Genomic DNA, 25,853 nt, shown 5'->3' on the forward strand with positions numbered 1-25,853 from the left:
TGGATAAGCCAGTAAGGAAGTCGCCAGTCTCCCAGGTGGGATTGGCCACTGTGGCATTGAGTCCAATCCTGCCGGCCATAATACGACCCTTAATGCGACTCTCTCATCCATCTGGGGGTTCCTCCTCTATGGAGCCATCCTCTCCAGAGCGAGTCGAGGCACCTATGGTAGCGGCGACGAAGCCACAGGTACTTTGAAAGAACAATTTGAGCAGTTTTTTCGCACAGCGTATGGTAGCCTTTTCAATCTTTTGACCCAGGTACCAATTCACAGGATCCCGGTACCGCCTACTGGATTACGGCACTGCCCATCATCCAGGCCTGTATCCAAGACTCCTGCTTCTTAGGTGGCTATCTGAACTGAGCAGCCACGCACCCACGTTGGGCGGGAAGGCACTCGTGCATGCATGGTGCGGTCGGTCGCGAACTTTATAAAGTTTTTAAAGTGGCCACGCACTTGGGACCGTCCGTGCCGGGGCTCCGTGGATAACGTCACCCATAAGTGAGAATATCTGCCTGCTGACCCTGGATAACACCTGTTACGGTAAGCTTTTCCTTCCTTAACATTCTGCTATTGAGTAAACATGAGAAGGTAGTCCAGGTTTCCAGATACGAGAAATCGCAATGCTAATTTTGGTGCGTCTTCCGATATATTGGTCTAATGAGGCGTAAAAGCCAAAGACCATTGCACTGGGAATTCAACTAAGCAGCTTGTGGCCTTAGTGTATACCAGGGATCTCAAACTCCCTCCTTGAGGGCCGCAATCCAGTTGGGTTTTCAGGATGTCCCCAATGAATATGCATTGAAAGCGGTGCATGCGCATAGATCTCATGCAGATTCATTGCGGAAATCCTGAAAACCCAAGTGGATTGCGGCCCTCAAGGAGAGACTTTGAGATCCCTGGTGTATACCATGCTTCGTGTCAAGGGAGGGATGGAGGCTGTGACAGTGACTGGATAATTATGCCCCGGTCACCCAAGTCTCTTTCTATCCTACCGGGAGAAATGTGGCCACATTCTCACAGCGACTTTACAACACACCAACTGCAGCAAAGGAAACCTGCAGAGATCATGTGTCAGGATTTCCTAAGTGCTGCAATGATTTAGCATCCGCCCTGCATGGCTGTGTGCATCTGTTCCTCTCTGTCTTCAATAACTAGCAGCTCCGGCTGCACAGAACAAACACAGTTCGCAGCCCAAACGGAGAGAAACATTCCAGCTGGGATGCTTCTGGAGGCTCCTCAGTTGAAGCCAGAGCTTATTTCCATTAGTTTCCCTTCCACAGAAGCCAAAAATCCGCTGGCCAGGTTGATTCACTTCTCACCTTATGCAGGCATTGTTTTATCAGGAGTCCTCAAATCCAATCCTTGAGGTCCACAACCCAGCCTGGTTTTCGGGATTTCCACATTGTTCCCACTGCATGCAAAAAGATCTCGTACATATTCATTATCGGGGCCAGATTAACCCCCCTCCCTTACCATCATTTCGCCTCTCCAGAAGTAGTAGGGAAAAATACAGAGCCTAGCTTTGGGTATGATAGCAGTAATAGCTTGTGAGTGAGGGTGGGGACCTATGCAATCACATGCTTTGAATGGAGAAGCTTAATGGGTAGAGATGGAAAGCTGCCAAGTCCTCCAGTTCTAGGAGAGAAATTCTAAGCAAGACCTGGGGTTCTGCAGCCCTTTCCTGGCACATTATGGGACCCGAAGAGCCGATTTCAATTGGTGGTTATCAAGACCTACATACAGAACACTGAACGGAGATATACAGTAAGTTCCAACAATCTCCCTTCGCACTGGGCTGAGAACTAGGGAAGCTGGACAAGTCATTTTCACCCTCCATTTTCTCTGGTACAAACCAGAGATTCCAAGGGTGAACTGTCTAAAAAAGTGAGATTTAAGGACAGTGTGTCCAAGATATAAATTTACAAAGTTTTACATACGATAAAAGGTTCACAGATGGAAAACGCATAATAAAATATTTAACTGAAGCTACTAGATTTAAAACAAACCAGAGAAAAGATTTCTTCAATCACACAATGCACTAAGTTAGTCCAATACAAAAGGTATCACCTTTATTTCTATAATTAAACTCTGGAATTTGTTGCCAAAGAATGTGGTGAAAGTACTTAGCTTAGCAGGGTTTAAAAAAGGTTTGGATAAGAGTGCTTTCAGTGCACTTTGGAGGGGGAGTGACTAAGATGGTGACAGGCACCATCTGTGAGCAAGCTTGTCTTTCTTTGCTGGTTTGCTCCCCTGAATGATGCCTTATAGTAAGAGAAAGGTTTTTTTTTGTACTGCACCTTCCTTGGCACAAGCCATGCCCTTGGGTCAACAAATGATTGATTGCTTCACAGCCGGACCTCCATTGCATGCGGTCGGGGAGAGCCATCCTGCTTTGGAGTTGGCTGAAGGGAATGTCCACTCCTTTGGGGCTTGAAACATCTTTGTCGCCTCTAACGCTGAATACACCGCTGTTTCCTGCAGCGGTGGTGAACCTTAAGAAGGGTGTTGGATCATCTGAACGCCACAGTGTGCTGGAAGCAGGAACCAGAAGATCTAATCTAATCTTTAATTTCTGAGTCACTCTGTGCCTATCTAGGTTCTAGGTGACATTAAGGGTTTATATTTTAAATTGGAGTTACAACAATTAGATGAAGGAGAACTAGGAAGAAATTACCAGATGTACACAGAAATGCCATTAGAGATTATAATAAGAACATAAGAATAGCCTTACTGGGTCAGACCAATGGTCCATCAAGCCCAGTAGCCTGTTCTCATGGTGGCCAATCCAGGTCACTAGTACCTGGCCAAAACCCAAGGAGTAGCAACATTCCATACAGAATCTCAAAGAATAGCAAGATTCCGGAATCCCAGAGAGGAACAAGATTCTAGAATCCCAAAGAGTAGCAACATTCCATACAGAATCTCAAAGAATCGCAAGATTCTGGAATCCTAGAGAGCAACAAGATTCTAGAATCCCCAGAGAGTAGCAACATTCCATACAGAATCTCAAAGAATAGAAAGATTCCGGAATCCCAGAGAGTAACAAGATTCTAGAATCCCCAGAGTAGCAACATTCCATGCTACCGAACCAGGGCGAGCAGTGGCTTCCCCCATGTCTTTCTCAATAACAGACTATGGACTTTTCCTCCAGGAACTTGTCCAAACCTATCTACATTAACTGCTGTTAGCATATCATCTAGCAATGTGTTCCAGAGCTTAACAATTCTCTGAGTGAAAAAAAATTTCCTCCTATTGGTTTTCAAAGTCTTTCCCCGTAACTTCATCGAGTGTCCCCTAGTCTTTGTAATTTTTGACGGAGCGAAAAATCAATCCACTTGTACCCGTTCTATCCACTCAGGATTTTGCAGACTTCAATCATATCTCCCTTCAGCCGTCTCTTTTCCAAGCTGAAGAGCCCTAACCATTTTAGTCTTTCCTCATACGAGAGGATAAGGTGGTTTAAAATTTGATACAGGTTATGCAACCCAGAGCTCGAGGGGAAGCTCATGTAGGGTTTGAGAGGATGAAGAGCTGTGTAGGTTGATGTATATTTGTTAAGTGTCAATGATGTATATGTTTTCAAAAAGGAGAGTTTTTAATTTTTTTTTCTGGGGGGGTAATCCAAGGAAGATAGGTTCTGTCTTGATTGATGGAAGATTGTTCCAGGTTTCGGTGCCAATATAAGTGAAAAGTGAGTTAATATTCATTTATATTTTATTCCTTTGGGTGAGGGAAGAATAAGTTGGAGTGTTTTGAGTTTTCTGGGTCATTTGGACCAGCAGTTGATGAAAAGGTTTATAAGTGGCTCTGCTGAGTTCACATATAGGGTGTGATATATTGCACATGGCAGTTTAAAGAGTGAGGTGCAGTGGTTAGAGCTACACCTCAGGTTGTGGGTTCAAATCCCACACTTCTCCCTGTGACTTTGGGCAAATCACTTAATCCTCCACTGAGATTGTGAGCCCACCAAGAGAGAGAGAGGGAAAATGCTTAGATAACTTTGATAGGTAGTATAAAAATGATTTGAGCATTGATTGGTAGCCAGTGTAATTTGCTATAATAAAGCGAGATGGAATAATATTTCTTCATTTTAGATATCAATCTCAATGCTGTGTTTTGGATCATTTGCAATTTGTGCATAAGGATTGTGTTGATGCCAGCATAGAGAAAGTTACGGTAGTCGAGTTGGGATAACACAGTATAAGCATCTGTGATAGTATGGCGAAATGATGTTTGTGAAAGAAGGATCTAATTAGTCTAAGTTGTCTCATGGTATAGAAGGTTTTTCTCCATAGCAAAGAGTGGAGTGAAGTATGTCTCCAAGGACCTTCGATGTCTTTTCAGTTTTTAGAGAGGTTCCTGAGGGTAGTGTGAAAGTTATAGAGACTGTTTGCGAAGTGTTGTGAGGCGATCACGGGACACAGAGGGGAGAGGAGGGGGAGGGAAGGGAGTGCGTTTTTGGATACAGAAGGCATGAACTTGGGAGAGAGAAAGGAAGGGAAAGAGATGCTGAGGTGGGGGAGGGAGGGAAAATTGGGCGTGGTGTGTCAGTGAGAGGGGATGTCGTGTACACGGGGAATGGAAGAAAGGAGAATTTTTGGTCATAGGGAGGGAGTGAGTTACAGATGAGAGGGAAGAGAAAGATGAGAGGGAGAAATGTGGTGGATAGGGAATAGTGGGACAGATTGAAAGGGATGCATGAGGGAGGAATGTTGGACATAGTGGTGAAGGGAATGGAGGGAGAGATGTGTCATGGTGCTGGAGAAGGGTGATAGAAGGAGAAATGTTGGGCATGGGGCTGGTGGGCAGGGGCAAAAGATGAGAGAGGGATAAATGCTAGACTGTGGTAGGAGGAACCAATGGACAGAAGATGGGAAAGCGGAAAGCAGAAAAAAGAAACTGGGACCATCTTGATGGAAAAATAAGTCTCCAGACAACAAAGGTAAAAAACGGAATTTGTTGATTAAAATATGTCAGCTTTGGGAAATGTATGTAGCAGATGTCTTTGTATTGTGTTCAAAAGAAAAGGAAATGCATTTCTGGTTTTATTTCTACAGTGTTGAAGTACTTGCTGACCCTTGCTGTGACTGGTGGGGATCCCCAAGCACCGCCAGCAGAGGACCTCCCCTCCACCAAGCACAGCAGTCGCTGGCAACATCCATGAGGTGCCAGCATCTGTGACTCAGGGACGCTACTGCTGCCTGCGAAGCTTGGCAAAAGGGACCCCCGGCCAACTGCAAAGGAAGTCCTCAGCTGACAGCTTGGGGGTTCTCATCATCTGAGTATTTATATTTTATATTTACATTAGAGGCTCTGGTAGAAACCCATTTACAAAGTATGTATTCTTCCCAATTAATATTTCCAAATTAATAAAGTGTCATTGCTTATTTGTTAATGGGTCTTTACCAGAGCCTTTAATTCAGTAGCATAATTAAATGAAGTAACTACTTCTGAAGTTTATAGGGATGGGCGGGGATGGATTTGATTCCAGCGGGGACAGGTTTGATTTCTGTCCCTGTGCAACTCTCTAGTTCAAACCCCACACTGCTCCCTGTGACCCTGGGTAAAGTCAGTTAATCCTCCACTGCTCCAGGTACATTAGACAGATTGTGAGTCCACAGGGACAGATACGGAAAATGCTTGAAGTATCTGTATGCAAACTGCTTTGAATGTGGTTGTATAACTAGAAAAAGGTGGTATCCAAGTCCCAACCCCTTTCCCTGATGTCATAATGCCTCATTCCACCAATAAGAGCCAACCTCAACAGTGATGTCACAATGGCTTCATTGTTCTATACTTGGCTCACTTCTGCTATTGTATTGGAGGAGAGTGTGGTGTAGTGGTTAGAGCTCCAGCCTCAGCACCCTGGGGTTGTGGGTTCAAAGCCCGTGCTGCTCCTTGTGACCCTGGGTCAAGTCACTTAATCCTCCACTGCCCCAGGTACATTAGACAGATTGTGAGCCCTCCGGGACAGACAGGGGGAAAATGCTGGAGTACCTGAATAAATTCATGTGAAAATGGAATGAATGAATTCCCCAGGTCAGGTGGGAGTCGATGCATCCTGCTCCATCTCTAGCGGTCTTCAAATCCAAGCGAAAAGCCCCCTTTTTTTGAAGCTGCTTCCAACTCTCAGCTCTCGCTCACCACCTGATACCTTTATCCATCATATCCTTCCTTCTTCTAGAAACTCCCCAACCCTGAGTTGTCCTTCCTGTCTGTCCAAATTGGTTCATAGACAACACCGCGAAAGACAAAGGCGCGCGCCGACAACTGAGCGCAAGATGGAGGCGCGCGCCGAAGAAAATGACAGTTTTTAGGGGCTCTGACGGGGGGTTTTGTTGGGGAGCCCCCCCAGTTTACTTAATAGAGATCGCGCCGGCATTGGGGGGGGGGGTTTGGGAGGATGTAACCCCCCACATTTTACTGTAAACTTCACTTTTTCCCTAAAAACAGGGAAAAAGTGAAGTTTTCAGTAAAATGTGGGGGGTTACAACCCCCCAAACCCCCCACAACGCCCCCCCAACGCGGCGCAATCTCTATTAAGTAAAGTGGGGGGTTCCCCCGCACGCCCCCCCCGTCGGAGCCCTAAAAACAGTAATTTTCTGCAGCGCGCGCCTCCACGCCTCCATTGTCTGCGCGCAGCCTTTGTCCTGGCGCGCTTTTGACCTGACACCATCCAAATTAAATTGTAAGCGCCTGTGTCGTCTCCTTCATGATTTTAAAATGTTTATCTCAGTTTCCCTTTATAAGTATATGTTGGTTAAATTTGATGTAAATCCCTTACCCCCTCTTTAACAAAGGTGCGCTACGCTTCACGCTAAACGCGCGCTAAAACGCTTAGGGCTCCTTTTATCAAGGCACGCTACGGGGGTTAGTGCGTCGGACATTTCATCACGCGCTAACCCCCGCGGCAAGCCTAAAAACTAACGCCTCGTCAATGGAGGCGTTAGCGACTGGCGCGGCAGGCGGATGAACGCGCGGTGTAACGCACGTTAACCGCCTACCTTGATAAAAAGGGGCCCTCAGCGCGCCTTTGTAAAAGAGGGCCTTAGACTGTCGGCCCACTAGGGAGAAAGAAAGGAGGGATGGATCCGATTTCTGCGTCTACAATCAAAGCGGTTTTCGTATTCTATACAGGAACTTTTTCTGTCCTAGTGGGCCGACAGTCAAAGGCCCTCTTTTACAAAAGCATGCATTAGCGTTTAGCGTCTGTTTAGCGTGAAACATAGTGCACCTTTGTTAAAGAGGGGGTAAGGGATTTACATTAAATTTAACCAACATATACTTATAAAGGGAAACTGAGATGAACATTTTAAAATCATGAAGGAGACGACACAGGCGCTTACAGCTTACAATCTAATTTGGAACGACAGACAGGACATCTCAGGGTTGGGGAGGACCTACTTTTACTGGAAAAGTGGTCAAATACTTGGCAACTGAGTTTTAACGCCAAAAAAGTGTAAGGTTATGCACCTTGGTAGCGGTAACCCCTGCAAAACATACATCCTGAATGGTGAAACCTTAACAAGAACCGTCGCAGAACGGGACCTGGGTGTAATCATTAGTGAAGATATGAAGACTATCAATCAAGTGGAGAAAGCTTCAACCAAGGCTAGACAAATGCTGGGTTGCATCCGAAGAAGTTTTGTCAGCCGAAAGCCTGAAGTCGTAATGCCGTTGTACAGGTCCATGGTGAGACCTCATCTGGAGTACTGCGTACAGTATTGGAGGCCGCATTATCAGAAGGATGTGAAGAGCATGGAGTCGGTTCAGCGAATGGCCACTAAGATGGTCTCAGGACTCAAGGATCTCTCATATGAAAAACGTCTAAGCAGGCTGCAGTTATATTCTCTCGAGGAACGCAGAGAGAGGGGAGACATGATAGAGACGTTCAAATATCTTACAGGCCGTGCTGAGGTGGAGGAAGATATCTTTTTCCTTATGAGTCCCAGGGCAACAAGAGGGCATCCGCTCAAACTCAAGGGTGGGAGACTTCATGGCGACATCAAGAAGTACTTCTTCACCGAAAGGGTGGTTAATCGTTGGAATGGTCTTCCACGCCAGGTAGTCGAAGCCAGCAACGTGCTCGACTTCAAGAGACGATGGGATAAACGTGTGGGTTCGCTCCTTGGGAAATGCTATGGGGAGGGTTCTTTTAGGGGGAGGGCTCTTTGAGTGGGCAGACTTGTTGGGCCGTCGGCCCTTTTCTGCCGTCATACTCTATGTATTTATAAAAGAGAGGGTAAGTTTTTTTTAGGTTTAAAAAAAAAATGTAAACCACTTTGGTTGTACCACGGGAAGACACTATCCCCTCCCCCCCCCCTTTACTAAGCCATGGTAGAGGTTTCTACCACGGTCCGGAACGCTAAATGCTCCGATGCTCATAGAATTCATATGAGCGCTGGAGCAGCGTCTGTGCATTTAGCGCGCTGGGCCGCAGTGGAAACCTTTACCGCAGCTTAATAAATGAGGACCTATATAAAATCCCCTGTCCGTACTCTAACAAATGGTAGCAATTATGATTAAAAAAATAAATATATATATTTTTTTTAAAAATCAATTTTATGCTCTGAGATATTGAAGAGATTTATTATATAAGGTCTGATAAAATTTAAACTGAACGTATGACGATCTGGCACGTAAAGCTTGCCGCTATGAAAGTTTAATTGAGCGGTAGAGTGGTGACGCTGAGGCTCCGACGAACGCATATACTGATATAAACTAACAGTGCTGGTATAAGGACTTATTTGTCACTTGGAGATAAAAGTACACGACGGTAAAATACTGAAAAAAAAAAAGTTCTTTTTTTTAATTTTTAAAACAACGGGATTATCCAAATACTAGTTGTTTAGCCCGTTACATTAACGGGTGCTAGCAGCCCTTCTCCCTTATTTTTACCTCCTCCCTGTCCAGCAACACCTTCCCCCCCCATATAGCAGTAGCCCTTCTCCTTTTATCTCCCCCTGTCCAGCAGCACCCCTCCCATTCCCTCCTCCCCCTGTCCAGCAGTAGCTCTTCTCCTTTATGTCCTGCTCCCCCCTGTCCAGCAGTAGCCCCAGGAAAAGAGTGAGGATCACAGGACCAAAGCTTTTACTCCAATCCTCTTGATGCCTGACATCCAAGTAGGGGAAATCCACTCTCCCCACCTCCTTGCTCCTGCTGCACTTCCTCCTCGGCTATACACATGCACACACACACACACTTACATACAGCTCTCCGGCTCCTCACGCCCCTCCTCCACCTTCCGCTTCTTTGGCGGGGGCCAACATTTTCTTTATTTTGTTTTCTTTTCGCGTGTTCCTCCATCACGGAAAAACAGCACTACCGGCCAACTTAGTCCCTTGCCGCCCCCTTCCCGCGGTCCCAACAAACGTCCTTACTCCAGCAGGGGCCGCAGCACTCTAAACACGCTGCTTCGCGGCCTGCTACTGCCCTGATTTGCTCTGAGGAGCGGCGGCAAGGAACTAAGGGAGGCTGAACAGGGGTTCGGGTGTGCCGGGGAGAGGAATGAAGACGACGCCGACGACCGGAGAGAGAGAGAGAGCCGCTGCAGCGTCTCTGAAATTGAAAAAAACTTCGGTCTTGACTTTTTTTTTTTTTTAGTTGAAAGACGCGGCGGTGGCTCCTCTCATGATCCCCACCTGCGTCGGAAGTCCGACGCAGGCGGGGATCGTGAGAGTAGCCACCACCGCGTCTTTCAAAGAACCGTAAGCCGCGCATGCGCACTTCCTATGTGTCGCTACAGCTCACGGAAAAGCGGCGCACACTTAGGAACTGTGCATGCGCGGCCTAGCGTTTTATTAGATTAGATTTTAAATCATGAACAGAACATTGCAAAATTGAATGAACAAAATAGCACGGATTGAGATAATTGTGCTCACGCGGTGGGTCGTAGCAGAGCTCGAGGGAGGAGAACCAAACAATCTCAGCAGTGATTGTAACACCATCAAATTGGACCGAGAGTGAAAACAAGCCACATTAGAATTCATAGAGCACTTTTTCCTCCACAAATTATCACTCTCTAAGTAAAGATCTCTCACCTACACTGATACAAAACATGAGTAATATTTTATCACCCATGTAAGACATGAAAAGAAAACACAAGCCGGTGTGTCTAATCAGCTCATGTAGGTAAGCAGAAGAGAAGTCATCAATTAATGAGACAACCAACATCTAGAGCAGTGGTGTCAAACTCGCGGCCCGGGGGCCACATGCGGCCCGCCAGGTACTATTTTGAGGCCCTCGGTCTGTTTATCATAATCACAAAAGTAAAATAAAACAGTTTCTTGATCACATGTCTCTTTAGCTACAAGTTACAATATTATTATTAAGACTTAGAAAAAAGGAAAGATTTATAAACTATAAAGAGTTTTACCTCATGCAAAATTGTCATTTCTTTAATAAGACATTAACTTTTTTTTTTTTCTGCGGCCCTCCAAGTATCTACAAATCCCAAATGTGGCCCTGCAAAGGGTTGGAGTTGGAGACCACTGGCTTAACTGTAACCATGACATCCTGTTTGTCTTTGGGAAGCAGAGCTGGTATTGTGACATCATAATGCCTCATTCCACCAATAAGAGCCAGCCTCATCAGTGATGTCACAATGGCTGGATTGTCCTGTTCTCCCCTCTGCCCTCCAACCCAGCCAATAGATTAACTGTTCCCCTTAACTCAGTGGTCTCAAACTCGCAGCCCGCCGGGTACTATTTTGAGACCCTCGGTCTGTTTATCATAATCACAAAAGTAAAATAAAAGTTTCTCGATCATACGTCTCTTTAGCTATAAATGGCAATATGATTATTAAGACTTAGCCAAAAAGAAAAGAGTTTAACCTCATGCAAAATTGTCATTTCTTTTATAAGACATTAACTAATTTTTCTGCGGCCCTTCAAGTACCTACAAATCCAAAATGTGGCCCTGCAAAGGGTTTGAGTTTGAGACCACTGATCTAGAGTGACTCGTTTCCCTAATGGGGGCATTTTCAAAACATTAAAAAATGGCATAAATCGGTACTTGGACATTTTTCTCGCCAAAACATCTCGTCAAAACCGTCTTTCTTGATGTCTTCTGAGTCATTCTACCTGCTTTGCACCCAGAACTATAAGGTGTGTGGGGGGGGGGGGGGGGAGAGTGTTGGAGGTGTGTTATGGGTGAGCTTTGGGCAGGTTTAGACTTCGTCATCTTATGGTATGAATGTAACCTTTCCCATGGCATCCTGGATGAAACTTAGAAGTTTGTGAGCTAGATCTGTTCAGAAGTGTCTAAGTGCAAAAAAGGTAACCAAACTGACCAGTTGACCACTGGAGGGATTACATTATTACCCCCCCCCCCATTCCCCCAGTGGTCACTAACCCCTTCCTACCCCCCAAAATCTGAATGAAACTGCAGTACCTGGTGTGGGAAAGCCTAGTAAAGCAACACACAGGTGTCTTAAGTAGCCTGGTAGGTGGAAAGTCTGAGCCCACCAAAACCTTATTATACTGCTACACTTCCTCCTCCATATTCGCGAATTCCATATCTATGGATTCGCTTATTCGCAGTTTTAAATCAAAAAATATATTTTCATTTTTTGGGCTAGTTTAAGCCCTGTAAGCCCCCCCTTAAGCCAGGCCTGGTGCGTATAAACACCGGGCCCATAAGCCTTCTCCCCCCCACCACGTCAATTCTGACATTGGAGAGGAAGTTCCAGGCCAGCCAGGCAGCGATTGGCTGGTCCAGAGCATCCTCTCTGACATCAGAATTGACGTCGGAGGTGAAGGCTTGTGGGTCTAGTGGGTTTTTGGGGCAGGAGCGATCTTTCAACGCTCCTGCCCCGTGCAGATCGCTCACAGGAAATGGCTTGAGAGACTACGGAAGCTCAAGGCAGCCATTTTCTGTGAGCAATCTGCACAGGGCAGGAGCGTTGAAAGATCACTCCTGCCCCGAAAACCCGCTAGACCCAAAAGCCTTCACCTCCGACATCAATTCTGATGTTGGAGAGGATGTTCTGGGCTGGAACTTCCTCTCCAATGTCAGAATTGACGTGGGGGGGGGGGGGGGAGAAGGCTTGTGGGCCCGATGCTTATACGCACCAGGCCTGGCTTGGGGAAGCAGGGAGAAATCGGCATGGTGGCTTGAGGGGGGGGGGCAGGTAGAGAGAAAGAATTGGGGAAATGGAGAAATTGGCGCGATGGCTTAGGGGGGCAGGGGGAGAATGAAAGAAAGAGAGACAGAAAGAAAAGGGGAGGGGGCAGAAAGAAGGAAATATTGGCTTTACAGAAGAAGGAAGTGCAACCAGAAACTCATGAAATCACCAGACAAAAAGGTAGGAAAAATGATTTTATTTTCAATTTAATGATCAAAATGTGTCCGTTTTGAGAATTTATTTATAGTCTATAGTTTGTACTGTGGCCCCCTTTTGCTAATCCGCGATAGTGGTTTTTAGCGCATGGAACCTATTAGTGTCGAGAGCTGCAAGGGGCATTAAGCGCAGCTCCCTGCACTAAAAAATGCTTTTGCGGTTTAGTAAAATGGGAGGGGGTATATTTGTCCATTTTTGTATACGAGGTGACATTGCATAAAGTCATCTGCCTTGAGCTCTTTGAAAAAACCCCAGAATACAAATGATAATTCACATTTTCTCTGCATACAGTGTGTTTTGTGTTTTTAAAAATTTTATTGTTGGTAGATCATTTTGACTTGGTCATTTTAAAAGTAGCTCGCAAGCCCAAAAAGTGGGGGCACCCATGTTGTAGAGTGATCAAGATGCAGAGTTCAATTATGAAAAGCTGGTGAGGGGGGTCGCTTGGGATCGTGGATCTGGTGTTGCTCCTTCTGAACCACATCTGGATGAATGCGGCATAGTGTGGCAGTTTGGGAGAGGAGGGCATTCAGTTTTATTTAAAAAGTATACCGGGGGCAGGGGGAAATCTTTGAAAAATACCCAGGTAGGGTTTTTTTCCCAGCATGCTGACAGCCTGGGAGAAAGAGCTGCGAAAAAGACTTTCCACCGGGTCAGGAGGATAAATGAGGTCATTCCAGGGCTAGAGCAAAAGCCAGACTAGCTGCTGAAAAAGGAAATCTAGAAAACAGAGAGAAGCATGAAAGTGGGTGGGGGATCCCCTACTTCTAAACTGAAATGAGGGGAAGGTTAGCAATGGGACAAAAGTTTGCTGGTTGTGTGTTGTTAAAATTTGGGTTTTTCAGTTTCGGGAAAACTAGAGCAGATGTCCAGGCTTTTGGGCCAGAATTAGAAGTGAGACTTTTAGTTATCATTTCCAGTATGAATGGGCCAAAGGGTGTCAGGTCAAAAGCACGCCGTGACAAAGGCGCGCCCAGACAATTGAGCGCAGCGCGGAGGCGCGTGCCACTCTAAATTACTGTTTTTAGGGCTCCGACAGGGGGGCATGGGGGGGAACCCCCACACTTTACTTAATAGGCATTGTGATGCGTTGTGGGGGCGTTGTGGGGGGTGTGGGGGGTTGTAACCCCTCACATTTTACTGAAAACTTAACTTTTTCCCTGTTTTTAGGGAAAAAGTTCAGTTTACAGTAAAATGTGGAGGGTTACAACCCCCCAAACCCCCCATAACGCCGGCGCGATCTCCATTAAGTAAACTGGGGGGGTTCCCCAACAAAACCCCCTGTCGGAGCCCCTAAAAACTGTAATTTTGTGCAGCGCGCGCCTCCACACTGCGCTCAATTGTCGGCGCGCACTTTTGTCTTTCGCGACGTTGTCTATGAACCGGGCCGAAGATAGAAAATAATTTTTTTCAGACTTGAGGGAGGGATGCTTTCTATTGGATTATTAGGGGCGTTTATCGTTTGAAAGATTTTTGGGAGGTCTGCTAAAGGTGGTTGTCTAAAGTTAGAAAAAGTACTGAAAGGTAGAAAATTTGTCTGGTTGGAAGGATCTTGGGGTTGTACGGGTGTGGATTGTCCTAGGTTCAATCTGATATCCTTAATTTTCTTGTCGAAAAAGTTTGCAAGTTCTGAAGCTGGTGGTTGTGTAAGTGAAGGGGGAGGTTTCTTGTTTGAACAGGGAGATAGGGATCGTACTATACTGAAGAGTGCTGAAGAATTGTGAGCTATAGTTATGTAGTTTGAAGAGTACTCTTTTTTGGCTTGTATAGCAGTTTTGTATTGAGAGGCATGTTCTTTGTATTGATGGAGGGAGCTGTTAGACCGTGTTTGCCGCCATTTATGTTTGGTGGAGCGGAGTTGTCAATGGAGGAGACTGATATTTTCATTGTACCAAGGTTTCTTTTTAGATTGTAATTTGGATGTTTTTTTCCTGAGGGGAAGCAAGAAGGTCTACGAGGCATTGTGTTGTAATTTTCCAGAGAGAAGATTATTCTTCTAATGTAAGATTAGTGAAATCTTGTAGGTTCAAATTAAAAAGAATTTTGAATGGCGGAGGCTGTAATCTTATTGAGATCTCTAGAAATATAAGTGCTCCAAATCAGCTTTGATTTTAGGGGCAGGAAATATTCAATTTATTTTGGATGTTGGTCGCACCCTCAAGAGACAATTTACAGGAGGACAATCATGAGGCTGTTTCACAAGCGAAGCGGCTTCAAATAGCTCTGGCTTATGTTTATTACATCCTTGATATTCTTATTCAAAGGAGTTCCAAATAGCTCTAGCTTATATTTATTACATCCTTGATATTCCTATTCAAAGGAGTTCCAAATAGCTCTAGCTTATGTTTATTACATCCTTGATATTCCTATTCAAAGGAGTTCCAAATAGCTCTGGTTTATGTTTATTACGTCCTTGATATTCTTATTCAAAGGAGTTCCAAATAGCTCTGGCTTATGTTTATTACGTCCTTGATATTCCTATTCAAAGGAGTTCCAAATAGCTCTGGCTGTTGTTTATTACATCCATGATATTCCTATTCAAAGGAGTTCCAAATAGCTCTGGCTTATGCTTATTACATCCATGATATTCCTATTCAAAGCAGTTCCAAATAGCTCTGGCTGTTGTTTATTACATCCTTGATATTCCTATTCAAAGGAGTTCCAAATAGCTCTGGCTTATGCTTATTACATCCTTGATATTCCTATTCAAAGGAGTTCCAAATAGCTCTGGCTGTTGTTTATTACATCCTTGATATTCCTATTCAAAGGAGTTCCAAATAGCTTTGGCTTTTGTTTATTACATCCTTGATATTCCTATTCAAAGGAGTTCCAAATAGCTCTGGCTGTTGTTTATTACATCCTTGATATTCCTATTCAAAGGAGTTCCAAATAGCTTTGGCTTTTGTTTATTACATCCTTGATATTTCTATTCAAAGGAGTTCCAAATAGCTTTGGCTTATGTTTATTACATCCTTGATATTCCTATTCAAAGGAGTTCCAAATAGCTTTGGCTTATGTTTATTACATCCTTGATATTCCTATTCAAAGGAGTTCCAAATAGCTCTAGCTTATGCTTTGTTAACATTCTGGACATATCGTTTTTCTTTAGTGCTGGTCTCTTATAAGGATCGCTTACAACAGAGATGGAAAAAAAAAAATCTAATGAACCATATGAACCTGAGATTTTAAATTTACTCCATCCCTGATGCTGACAAAAAAAAAATTAATAATAATCATTTGGAACTAATGAACGTGTTTCTACTGTAATTATCTGTATTTGGTCATTTCCCCTTTTATTTAGCTCCTGACGTGAACTACCCTGGCAACACGTGAAAAAATGGCTTTCTGATTATAATCCAGCGAGTGGGGACTTTCTCTGCCACTTAACTTTTTTGTTTTCACGAAACAATGGCACCAAACTTCACCGTATATGAGGAGCTGGCGAGGTGAGCAAAGACCATCACTTGCACGTGTAAGTTATCCAGCTCTAGGCACAAGCAATCAGACGGGGAGGGACAGATGCTGTCAGATGCACTTCAGCTCTGCAAAAACTCCCTGATGGGAGAGGGAGGACGAATTAAACTAAACTAAACCTTAAGTTTGTATACCGCATCATCTCCATAAAGATAGAACTCGGCACGGTTTACAGGTAATTCAATAAATGAGGGAAGGACATAATAAGAAATTAGAGGTTATGAAGAGGATGGATAGCTTTACATTTTAAATAGATAGCTTTACATTTTGGAGAAAAGCCAGGTTTTCAGATGCTTTCGGAATAATTGGAATGAGCCTAGGGAGGGTCAGGGAGGTTGTTCCAAAGCTCAGTGAATTTGAAGAAAAGGGATTTCCCTAATTTACCTGCGTACATGACGCCTTTTAACGAGGGGAAAGATAGTTTGAGTATGTGGGCGGATCTGGTAGTGTCAGGTCTCGAAGAATTCCAGGATAGTGGGATTAGGGGAGGAAGAATGCCATGAAAATTAGGCAGGTACATTTAAAGTGAATCCTAGAAATCACCGGAAGCCAGTGAAGTTTTGACAGAAGTGGGGAAACATGATCGAATTTGCTTTTTGCGAAGATCAACCTAGCCGAAGTATTCCCTAGAGCTTGGGAGGAGGAGGAAGAGGAGGAGGAGGAGGGGCGGGGTTGCATTACCCAAGCAGGCTGGAGGATAACCCTCCCTCCGTGAGCTCATTAGCCGGTGGGAGAGTGAAGGAAATGTCATAAGGTAGAGCATTCTGCTGGGGTTTGGGTTGTTTTTAAGAGAAAACCCGAAGCATCTGGGGAATTGGCGTCAGCGCTCCAGCCTTTCCTTTGGCTGCGAAAGGGAAACATCTGCTCGTAGTCCTGGAAAGCGGCACCTGCGGCTCGCCGCCGCTAGAGGGCCCTTCGGCCGGCCAGCTGTTGCCGCGGCCGATTGACAGCTCCCGGAGAGGGTTGCCAGGGGGACATGCAAATGCACCCGCCCAGGGCCGGCGCCGATTGGCGGAGAGCCGGGGCCGGGGGGGCGGGGCGGCCGGGGCTGTAAAAGGGCCGAGTGTCCCGGGCGGCCGAGAGAAGAGTTGGCCGCGGCTGCAGCGAGAGTTGCAGGAGGCGGAGCGCGGGGGGCCCGGCCGGGGGGCGCGCGCTGAGCGAGCGAGCAGAGCCGGAGTGTGCATTGAACGGAGCAACTTTTTTTTGCCTCTCCGCTTGTGCATGTGGCGGGGGGCGATCGGAGCGAGCCAGTGACCCCCCGCCCCCAGCGGAGGGGGCAGGGGGCAGCGACCCCCCAGGAAGAGCCGCCATGGCCTCCGAGCTGGCCATGGGCGCCGAGCTGCCCAACAGCCCGCTGGCCATCGAGTACGTGAACGACTTCGACCTGATGAAGTTCGAGGTGAAGAAGGAGCCCCCCGAGGCGGAGCGCTTCTGCCACCGGCTGCCCCCGGGCTCCCTGTCGTCCACGCCGCTCAGCACCCCCTGCTCCTCGGTGCCCTCGTCGCCCTCCTTCTGCGCGCCCAGCCCCGGCGCCGCTCAGCCGGGCGGCCACCCGGCCGGCGGCCACTCCAACCCGGCTGCGGCGGCGGCTAAGCCCCCGCTAGACGAGCTCTACTGGATGTCGGGCTACCAGCACCATCTGAACCCCGAGGCGCTGAACCTGACCCCCGAGGACGCGGTGGAGGCGCTGATCGGCGCCCCGCACCACCATCATCACCACCACCATCCCCACCAGGGCTACGAGGGCGCCTACCGCGGCCAGCAGTACGCGCCCGACGAGACGCCGCCCTCGTCGGGCGCCCACCACCACCACCAGGTGCACCACCACCACCACCACGTCCACCACCACCACCTGCGCCTCGAGGAGCGCTTCTCCGACGAGCAGCTCGTGGGCATGTCGGTGCGCGAGCTGAACCGCCAGCTGCGCGGCTTCAGCAAGGAGGAGGTGATCCGGCTCAAGCAGAAGCGGCGCACCCTCAAGAACCGCGGCTACGCGCAGTCGTGCCGCTACAAGCGCGTGCAGCAGCGGCACATCCTGGAGAGCGAGAAGTGCCAGCTGCAGGGCCAGGTGGAGGCGCTCAAGCAGGAGGTGGCGCGCCTGGCCAAGGAGCGCGACGCCTACAAGGAGAAGTACGAGAAGCTGGCCGGCTACGCGCCCGCCTCGCCCAGCGCCGCCAAGCGCCCGGCCAGCGCCGCCGCCGCCGACTTCTTCCTCTGAGCGCAATACGGACGGAGGGCGACTGACCCTGGGGACTTCCTCCTCACCCTGCATGCGGGACATGTACGGTACCTCGGTATTGCGCTTCTCCCTTGCTGTCTTCCAACTTTGGGCTGGCTTTCTTTCTTTTTAGACACTTCTTCCTCGGGGGTTTTGTTCTTTCTCGGCACTTTGACATCTTTGAACAAGACTCGCAAAACGACTTTTTGTGCATTAGTCCTAAAGAGGATCCAGGAACGGATCGAACTGAACAAATGTAGAAACGAAATATCAATCGGACTTCAGCATCAGAAGGGATGAGTGTTTTTTTTTTAATTCTTTTGCTTTAAATATATATATCTATATTTTTCCCTTCTTTGTATATTATATTATTTTAAAGAAACCTGAGCCAGATATAAATTTATTTAAAGTATTCACTTGTACAGGCTGTAAAAATTTTAAATTTTATTTTTCCCCCTTTCCCGGTTCCCCCCTCCCCCTTTGAGCTTCTGTTTTTGCTTTGTGATTTTAAACTTGAACGAGAAAGTCTTAATGAAATGTTTGTATGTAAAAAAAAACCCAACAAAAAAAGCATGCAAATATAAACAAAAAAAATCATTTAAAGGGTGATGGTCAGTTAAAAAAAATACAAACAAACAAGCTTCATGCACTATATAAGAGGACAAATTGGGTACTTATCACTGTTTTATAGAGATTAAAAAAAAGAAATAACCTTTGTTCATAATAACAGGTCCTAAGGTACTATATTAATATATGGACTGGACTCAAAGGCTGGCTGTTTCTCTGTATACAAGACTTATTTTATCAGTAACCCTGGGAAACAATTACTATTTAAGAACAAGGATAACGGAACAAAACTTTAGTGTGAAGGACAGCAATCTTAGGACAAGATCCTGCGACCCGTGTGGGCTTTGAACCCTCTCCATGCATAGATACTTCTCTAAGGCTCTTTCAACAACTTGCTATGGCAAAATTTTCCCTGAAGGCTGCCAGTCTTGCGTCTATTATACTCATCTAGCTTACATACAATCAAGTTTTTTGGGTTTTTTTTTTTTAATTTATTTCTATGTTCTTGAGCCGCATGGCTGTTGCAATAAAAAAAAAAAAAGAGCGTAAACGAAATCAGAGGTTTTATTTTCATCTGGATTTTTATGAACTCGTTCAAAGCTTTTCATTTGCTACAAACCGAAATAAACCTGTTTAGAATGTATACCTGAAGGTCTCGGTGTCGTTACGATTTTCTGTGAACTGGGAGGTTGACCTTTGCGTTAGGTAAGGGCGAGAGCGGCAGTTCTGGGCAGCTTTTGGTTTAGTTTTGCCAAGAAAGAGAGAACGGGGGAGTTAGAAGTGTAGCTGCTACCCGGTGCTTGAAATCGACCCCCCACCTCCCCAAATTGCTTTTCTAATGATGCCTTTGGTTTGGGGTTTGTTTTGTTTTTTTTAAATCAGGTCACGGCAGTGTCTGAAGTGTGGGAATTTCATTCTCCTGGTCTGGGTTCTTGAAACTTCCTGTACATTTAAGTGGACATTTGTGGCTATCCCATTACTTTGATTTTAGGGGAGGGAGGGAGGGGGTTGGTTTGAAGGTCGAACAGGTAGAACGTTCCCAGGACAAAACTAACCTAGAGAGAGGCGGAAAAACAGCGGTGAGGCTAGAAATCTGGGTAACGCTGCTTTTTCTGCTATTAACGTAACCTGTTTGCCGCTATATCGTCCCCTTTATTACCAACTGCACCCACCCTGCCCTAAGCACTTTTTCTCAGAGAGACGGCATGAGGAAGCCTGTTGGCACACCTGGTTTTAAGCTCTTTGCACCAAAACCTGAATAAAGCAGGGCAGCTGCTGTGTTAAACCAGTGGGATGCCCAGGTGGGGTGAGATCTGTTTGCGGAACTAAACTTTATCTATCTTTCTATGTGGTCTGTATTGGGGAAGGTTACAAGAGCATTTAAAATCCACATTTCCAAATCACGCCGAAAGGGAAAACGGCCCAAAAGTCCATTAGCCAGTCTTAGCGTCTCCCGCACAGAAGCGGGGGTTTGAATTGTGCAAAAGGGCTTTTCCTAAGCCATCATGTGTCCTGCTGATAATTTTTTGTCTTTCTTCTGTTTGTTTAAAGCTCGCCAAGGAGAAACCCGTTTTTTCCCCTTTCTTTCTTACGCCCAGTCCTTCTGTTATTTTTAACTCCCCGGCCGTGAGGGACAACTTTAAACATACCTTGAAGGCACCTGGAAGCACGCAGGAAGGTAAATGGAAATTTATACTTTTTTTTTTATTTCTCGATGACTGAAGAAATCTTTTTTTTTTTTTTTTATAGGACAGTCATTTTTTAAGCTTTGTCCCATTCCAGATTATGGGTTTGTGGCGCTGCTCTGTGCTGGTTTTAATTTTCCTGTAACAAAAATCATTGTACTGACTTACTGAATCTATTGAACCCCGTTTAATGTTATAGAGCTTATTAAGAATATTTTATTGGGAGTTATTAAATGCCTTTTTGGGAGAGATTCATCTAAGGTGGTAATCGGCGGGTACAGCTCGACATCAAACTTACACTTACGTTAAAAGCATAATGACCAAGTATGAACATAAATAAGGAAAAATTGGAAATGGCACATTTAATCCTACTAATAGGACTAACGACATATCAGAAATAGAAACAGAATTTATTTATTTATTTTTTAACTTTTAAGAGCCTCCATGCGGCTTTTCTAAGCTTGTAGGTAGCTCGTTTAAAAATGCCAAGCCCCCTGACATAAAATATTCCAAATGTGTAAGATGTGGCCAGGGTAAACCAAATTTCATTTAAGAAAAAAAAAATTATTTCCTGAAAAATATCACTCGTATTTTTTTTTTTTACCAGAAATGTTATTGCCTCTGTGTCACTTTCTTAACATCATTCAAATATATCGAGCCGCTTCTCCTCCCGCACCTTCGCCTTTCCCATCACCATCTAGCCACTTTCTCTCTGATCCGCATTTTGGCTCGCAAAAGCCAGTCCAATAAGTTTATCACCTGACATGACTTTTGAATTGTTAATCTATATTTTCAGGCATTCTGATAATCTAAGATGGCAACCGCATGGCTTAGGTTTCTTCCCAAAGGTTTTATTTGATGATTTTGCTGCCTATATAAACAGTGTTATCTTGGTAATGTTTTGGAGGGTGAATAAAAATTAGTCGGAGGTGAGAACAAATTTTGCTTTTCTGACCGTTCCCCGTTGACAGCTTTTAAACAATTTTCCAAGGGGGGTACCGAAAAGTTCTCAGCCCGACCAAGATACGGGTCAAACAATTTTGTTTCTGCAAATTGACGGTGGCAAAGTAGCGCTCAGAATTTAGGGAGTGGGTTGGTGGGGCTCGGAACCTTTCAGCCCCCCCCCCTTGGAAAATAGGTTAGAAGCCATTTCCACGGAGACCCGCGCCACTGGCAGGAGCTTGGGAAAATGCCGTGTTAGATCGGATCAATGTTTCTGCAAGTGGCCAGTCCATTTTAAAAGCAGAAATTGTTTAAGAAGAAATGTATACACTGAATTTTTTCCCCTTTTCAAGAAATGTCTTCTAGGAAACTTGAAAGGTAGTTAAGAGACGATGCCTAGCACATCACACTAGGGAGAAACGCGAAATGAAAAAGAGGAAAGGGGGTCAGAGCGACTATCTGTTGGCAAAATCCCGGGTGCTTGGGGGGAGGGGAGAGAGACTGATGTATGGTTTGGGAATAGACTCTGGAGGTCTGGGTGACCTTTACCTGCTGTCATTTACTGTTAATATGTGAGGTTTGATGTCCTGTATTGGACCCCTGTAAAGGTTATCCACGGGCCACGAGCTTTTCTGACTGTAGATCCTTTCCAAGCAAAGATCCACTGTTTCTAAGTTCCTGCCACTCCCTTCCTCAGACCAATTTTGGGGGGAAGCCGCTGCTTGCCCAGGATTGGTAGCATGGATTATTGCTGTTCCTTGGGTTTTGCCCATGTACTAGGAACCTGGATTGGTCCCCATGAGAACGGGTTACTGGGCTTGTTGGACCAGTGGTCTGACCCAGTAAGGCTAGTCTTCTGTTCTGGATTTGGGCATGCCTTTTAATAACAGCAGGGTGGCTTGCTCTTCCTCGTGTATTGAACTCTCAAACACTGTGCTTTTCTGCTGACTCTGCGTGGAGGGCTGACTCCTCTGCAACGTGGACGACCCTTTCTGCAGCTTCAGCCTTTTACTTGTAGAAATGTGGAAGTGAGATTTGTGGTTTGACTAAAACTTGGCTTTGGGTCATCTTCATGTCATGTAGCCTGTGTGTTCTAGGGGTCCTTCTGGCACTTCTCGTCGAGGGGGGAAGTTGCTCACCTCTTCCAGTAAGAGTGATTTTTTTCTGCCTACAGAGACAAGGATATTGTATGAATGGGACGGAGGAGTTGCAGGGAGTCAGCTGTGCTGGTATTTATCTTTTTTCCTAGGTAGGATTCTGGCTGGTCCTTACTGCTGTATGAGGAGGTGGGTTTTTTTGACAGAAAAGCGTCCGAGATCCCATTTAGAACTTGGGGGGAGTGGAAGGTGGCATATTATATCAGTCCAAAAAATAACACAGATATAGTGAACATTCAATAATATAAGTCAAACCCTCTTTCACGAGGATAGGGCAAAGTAAAGAAATGGTGCTTATACACAGGCCAGAACTAATATTATCAGGGGAGGAAAAAGTCTCAGACGACATTCCCTCCCACCATCCACAGATGGCTAAACCTCATTGACATAAAAAAAAACACCCCTGGAACTCTCCAGAACTGTTACCTCCTGAGGTAGCAGTAATGTGTAACGCTGGCCACCGTTGGCGTACCGGTCGTTTTTGTGAGATAAGTTGATTTTTTTTTTCATCTATCTTGAAATGCTTTAACTCTATTTTGCACCGCACAGAGCCAGTTTTGAAATTTCAGGGGGGGGGTGGGTTTAGCCGGAACACCTTAAATCCCATCTGTGGATGGTGGGGAGGGTCTGTTGTCTGAGGCTTTTTCCTCCCCCTGATCACATTAGTCCTGACCCGTGCATAAGCACTGTCCTTGTGAAAGAGTGGTTGACTGATATCAGCCCACCTCTCTAGATGAATCGGTTCCCGAAAGAATGGAGGTGAGACTGTTCCAGGTCGGAAGTACATCCTCCATCCCCATGTTGTTGACACCAGAGGCTTTCAAGCCCAGTCCTTGGGGACCACCTGATCAGCTGGGTTTTCAGGATATCCACCATGAAAACGCATGAGTTGTATTAGCACGCTCGTTCTCCACTGCGGGCAAATATCCCTCATGCATATTCATTGGGAGTATCTTGAAAACCTGACTTGCAGGGCCAGATTTCGACTTGGTGAGGCCCGAACCTATATAAAGCTTGGAGGCCCCTTGTTAATAGGTTCCGCCATATTGTATAACCCAGAAGCTATACATGGAATTTTAAAAATAATTTTAGCGTACTCTGGTATATAATGCTGACAAAGGGGTCCTTTTATTAAGGCGTGCGCTAGATTAGCGTGAGTTAAATGCTAAGCCCCCCAAAGAATATAACGGAGGCCTTAGCATTTAGTCGTTTGGATCGCTTTTATTAATCTAAGTGATAAGCCTGAAGACAGAACATTTATGTTTAAAATATCACCTAAATTCACTACGTATGAAACCATTTTTAAAGTAATTCCATCTTTTGAATATTTAAATACCTCCCCCTCTTTTACCAAACTGCGCAAGAGGTTTTTAGCGCCGGCCGGCGCACTGGGTGCTCTGACGCTTATAGATTTCTTATGAGTGTCGGAGCAGCGCAGAGCATTCAGCGTGCCGGCCGGCGCTAAAAACCTCTTGGTGCAGTTTGGTAAAAAGGGGGAGGTGTAAAGTCTCTGAGAAAAAGCCACATAAAATTTTCAGAGCTCCCTCAAAAAATTCTGAACTTCTATGAGGCCCTAAGCTGCAGCTTGTTTAGCTTATAGGTGAATCCAGCACTGCGGACTGACCAGGTGGTCTCGGAGGACTGGGTTTGAGCACTGGTCTACTCTTCGCACGTGAGGAGTGGCCTAGTGGTGGACCTGCTAGCCTTAGCACCCAGGGGTGGTGGAATCAAATCCTGGCACGGCCCCTCATGACCCTGGACAGATCACTCGGTCTTCCATTGCCCTAGGTACAGTTTAATGGGGTTGAAGAACTTTTAAGTGCACGACAGAAGAGCGGGACTTGGGTGGGATTGTATGTGATGATCTTAAGGTTGAAAAGGTGACGGCGAAAGCTAGAAGGATGCTGGGTTGCATAGGGAGAGGTATAGCCAGTAGGAAAAAGGAGGTATTGATGCCTCTGTATAAGACTCTGGTGAGACCATTTAGAATATTGTGTACAATTCTGGAGGCCGCACCTTCAAAAAGATATAAAAAGGATGGAGTCGGTCCAGAGGAAGGCTACTAAAATGGTTGGTGGTCTTCATGATAAGGTGTATGAGGACAGACTTAAACATCTCAATCTGTATACTTTGGAGGAAAGGCGGGAGAGGGAAGATATGATAGAGTCGTTTAAATACATACATAATGTAAATGTGCACGAGTCGAGCATCTTTCATTTGAAAGGAAACTCTGCAATGAGAGGGCATAGGATGAAGTTAAGAGGTGAAAGGCTCCGGAGTTATCTGAGGAAAAGGTGGTAGATGTGTGGTAGAGACAGAGACTGTGTCTGAATTCAAGAGGGCCTGGGATAGGCACGTGGAATCTCTCGGAGAGAGAAAGATATGGGTTACTGCGGATGGGCAGACTGGATGGGCCTTTTGGCCTTTATCTGCCATCATGTTTCTAAATATGTAAACTGATTTGAATGTGTAAGCAAAAAAAGGTAGTATACAAGGCCTAGTCCCTTTCACTTCCCCCTTTGCATAAAACAAATGTAGAAAATAGTTTTAAAAGTCATTTGTAAGGAAGTTCTGGGACACCAGGGGAAGGGCACGGCCTTTAAATGTTCCTTTTCTGGCACTAAAGCACGGCATCATATATTTACTTATAAACCCTGTCACTGCAGTTAGCAATATGTTGGACAGGGTTTTGCTGTTCCCCAAGACTTGGCATAAAGGGGGAGAGCCTGGTCTAAGGAGACTTTATCCCGTGCTTTGATACCTACCTGGAGCCGCTGAGATGTTTGAGCAAAGGGAAGGGGCTCTTTTGCAGTCTTTGGAATAAGCCGTCTTTTGACCATTACGCAGGAAACATTGTAGAACTCATTCTGTAAGTTGCTAAAAAAAAAACCAAAACCCTCTTTTTCATAGATAATAACGTGGAAATGAACGCAAGTGGCCTAACTAGAGAATGGTTAGATGGGCTTTCGAAGGTAATTGACCTCTGATCCGAACCGTTATTTCTTTTCATTTCTACATATTACCGTATCTCATAGATTTTTTTGTAACCGGGGATATTTTAGAGTGTTGATGTTTTTTTAAGTCTGCGTTTGCCCAGTGTGGTAATTGGCTTCCTTTGGCTGCACACGTCTCGGGACCTTTGAGGAACGAGCAGCTTATAAAAGCCTAGACCAATGCAGTCAAATCGTTTGATGCCGTCTTAGGGGCAAGGTCAGTTCGGTGGCTGTAAAATGTATTGATTTATTTACCACCTTGTTGGGAAAAAGTCACCGAAGGCAGTATATAGAGAGAATAATCTGGACGTTGGCAATAGGTATATTGCAGCATAAAAATATTTGGATAACAGACACATTATGGCGATAAAGTATATTCCTGACGGTGTCAACGTGATATACATTAAAACATTTCAGTAGAGAACAAAGGTTATAAACGGATATGGAAAAGGCAGACACAAAAAGGAGTTGCAT

At 45.5% G+C, this 25,853-nt stretch overlaps 1 protein-coding gene across 1 annotated transcript; it reads left to right on the plus strand.

Annotated features, from left to right (window-relative positions):
* The first annotated feature begins 16,910 nt into the window (after positions 1–16,910).
* On the plus strand, positions 16,911–19,524 carry MAFA (MAF bZIP transcription factor A). Its single transcript, XM_033933906.1, has one exon. The coding sequence runs from the start codon at positions 17,127–17,129 to the stop codon at positions 18,033–18,035; it is 909 nt and encodes a 302-aa protein (XP_033789797.1). The 5' UTR covers positions 16,911–17,126; the 3' UTR covers positions 18,036–19,524.
* The last annotated feature ends 6,329 nt before the right edge of the window (positions 19,525–25,853 follow it).

The sequence above is a fragment of the Geotrypetes seraphini genome, chromosome 2, assembly GCF_902459505.1.
Source record: "Geotrypetes seraphini chromosome 2, aGeoSer1.1, whole genome shotgun sequence".
NCBI classification, from domain to species: domain Eukaryota; kingdom Metazoa; phylum Chordata; class Amphibia; order Gymnophiona; family Dermophiidae; genus Geotrypetes; species Geotrypetes seraphini.